This window comes from Eucalyptus grandis, chromosome 3 (assembly GCF_016545825.1).
Source record: "Eucalyptus grandis isolate ANBG69807.140 chromosome 3, ASM1654582v1, whole genome shotgun sequence".
NCBI classification, from domain to species: domain Eukaryota; kingdom Viridiplantae; phylum Streptophyta; class Magnoliopsida; order Myrtales; family Myrtaceae; genus Eucalyptus; species Eucalyptus grandis.
Genome location: NC_052614.1, coordinates 64571094 through 64573308, shown reverse-complemented (window position 1 = coordinate 64573308; position 2215 = coordinate 64571094). Strand labels below are relative to the sequence as shown.

Sequence of the window (2215 nt, the reverse complement as noted above, 5' to 3'; positions counted from 1 at the left end):
TATATTAAACCAGAAACATTGAATATATAAAAGCGAAACCCTTTTGCGAACAACATACTGTTTCAAAAGGATATTATTTGCAAAGTTTGAAGACTTCCATACTTATATATTGCCTCACACAGGCATCTTTTTTATGTGTCTTTGTTCAAACAATCAGCAGAGAGGTGATACATCTTTTTCTTTAATAGAAGGTAATAAAAGGTGACACGGAAAAATCGACTTTTCATATCGTATTGGTCTAAGTTAGTGTGCGGATATGAATTCAGTTCATGACCCCATTGTATTTGAGAGTCGGCCAAAATTCCTTCATCGGATCAAGATGAATCACGATATGGTTACATACAGTAAAAGGCAATCTGAAATTAGCTCAAGTACATATATAAGTGAATTTGGACATATGAAATGGTGCTCTAATTCCAATGGGAACGGGAATAATGACCAAACTTTCAAATTATTGGAAAGCAATTAGAGAGCTAATACGTGCTATTGCCCAGACTTTCACTACTATTGCCCACCGCATCACAAAGCTTCAAGACTATCACACACGAGCACAAAAGCAAAATCATCGGATTCAGATGAGATCAGTTCCGGAATCCGATCGGTTTGCTTGACCAAGAAGAGCCTCCTTCATCCTCTCGGCCATGACCCGCAAGCCCGACCCAATGAACTGGTCCAGGTCCTCGGGTTTCCAGCCGCTCACAGGCTCGACCTCATAGTCCCACACCATTCGACAACCGTCTTCCTTAGGCATGACTCGGACCGTGGAGACGTAGGAGTTGAACCCGACATTGCTGTCGACGATGCTATAGCTGAACATCTTCTCGGCCGGGTCGATTGACAGCAGCTTCTGCTTCGTCCAGTTCAGGGTTGTTGCTGCCTCAGTGCCGCCACCGATGTCCCGTTCCTGGTCGACTGGGGTTCTGAACCCGGCGCAGTAGCGGACGCACCCAGGCTGGCCCGAGACGCCCTCGACGGGGGTGCAGGTGGCGAGGGTTGGGAACCACTTGTCAAGGCCGAAGAAGTCCTCCAAGAAGGGCCATATTTGGTCCGCCTTTGGACCTGCCAAGTCCGCACAAGCTTACCCTTGCCATTTTGGTTGGTTTTGGTTCATCTCAGAAGCCACAGGATTGATGTTAGCGGACTCCATGCTGAGGAATGCCAAATTAATGCGAGGTACAATAATATCTAGTTGCACAAGATCGAGATCGAGACCAAGAGAGAGATATGAAGGCTAGTGAAAGCTTGTGTTTCTAAGCTGCAGACATGAGCGTCTATATATAGAGGGAGAGAGCAATTATATCAATTCAGTTTTAAATCTCTTTCAAAAAGAGAAAGAGAAAAAAAGAAAAAAATTGAGAAAATATTAAATAATTAATAAAAATTATCCACGTCGACACCAATTGACAAAAATTGACTAGATAGATGGAATTTGTATAAATTTAAAAGTTTTATGACTCAATTGGCGAAAAAAAATGGTTAGAACTAAATTGGTATAATTTCATGATTTTTTGGTAATTTTCCCTTACAACTTACATTGCATACAATAACCCTAGCACTATCCTATGTACCCATGGCCATGATATGGGATTGGACTTAAATTTGGTTTTTTTTATGATATCAAAAAATGTTTATGATAGAATAAAAACTGGTCTGGGAATTTCTTATAAGACGGAAAAATGTTTAGAATATAGTTGGGATTGAAGACCAAGTTTTGGGATTCTTTTTCTTTTTCTTTTTCTTTTTTCAAGATGGTAGGCCTATAAGATCGTGCTTCCATTGAAAAAGAGCACTTATTGCAAGGCATCATCATTCTCTCGTGGCAATAATTGGTCTTTGTCGAGTAGGGGTGAGCATGGTCCGGGTTGGTCCGGGCCACCCCCTAACCCTAGGACCCACCCGTACAGTGTCGGTCCTCAATTTTTAGGACCGAGAACCGACCCTATTGAGACTAGGACCAAGGACCAGACGACCCAATGGGTTCGGTCCGGTTCCAGGGTCAACCCGGGACCGATCGATAATTTTTTTCGTCTTATTTTTTATACTCCATAAAAAAAGCAAACCTACAAATTCAAATTACACATCCGTCGACAATGCGGCATTATGCAACTAAACTATAAATACCAATACATATTTAGCAAATTTAAGATGACACAATAATAGAAATTTCGTACCTGCTAACCGCTCATCGAGATATGAGACAAGATGGAAAGTTCTT

The 2215-nt window shown here is 41.6% G+C and overlaps 1 protein-coding gene across 1 annotated transcript; it reads right to left on the bottom strand.

The window, feature by feature from the left end:
• Positions 1-339: 339 nt before the first annotated feature.
• LOC104438230 (lachrymatory-factor synthase) lies at positions 340-1229 on the bottom strand. The gene is given in 1 exon segment (XM_010051329.3): positions 340-1229. A coding segment is annotated over 1 exon segment (576 nt). The 5' UTR covers positions 1148-1229; the 3' UTR covers positions 340-571.
• Positions 1230-2215: the final 986 nt, after the last annotated feature.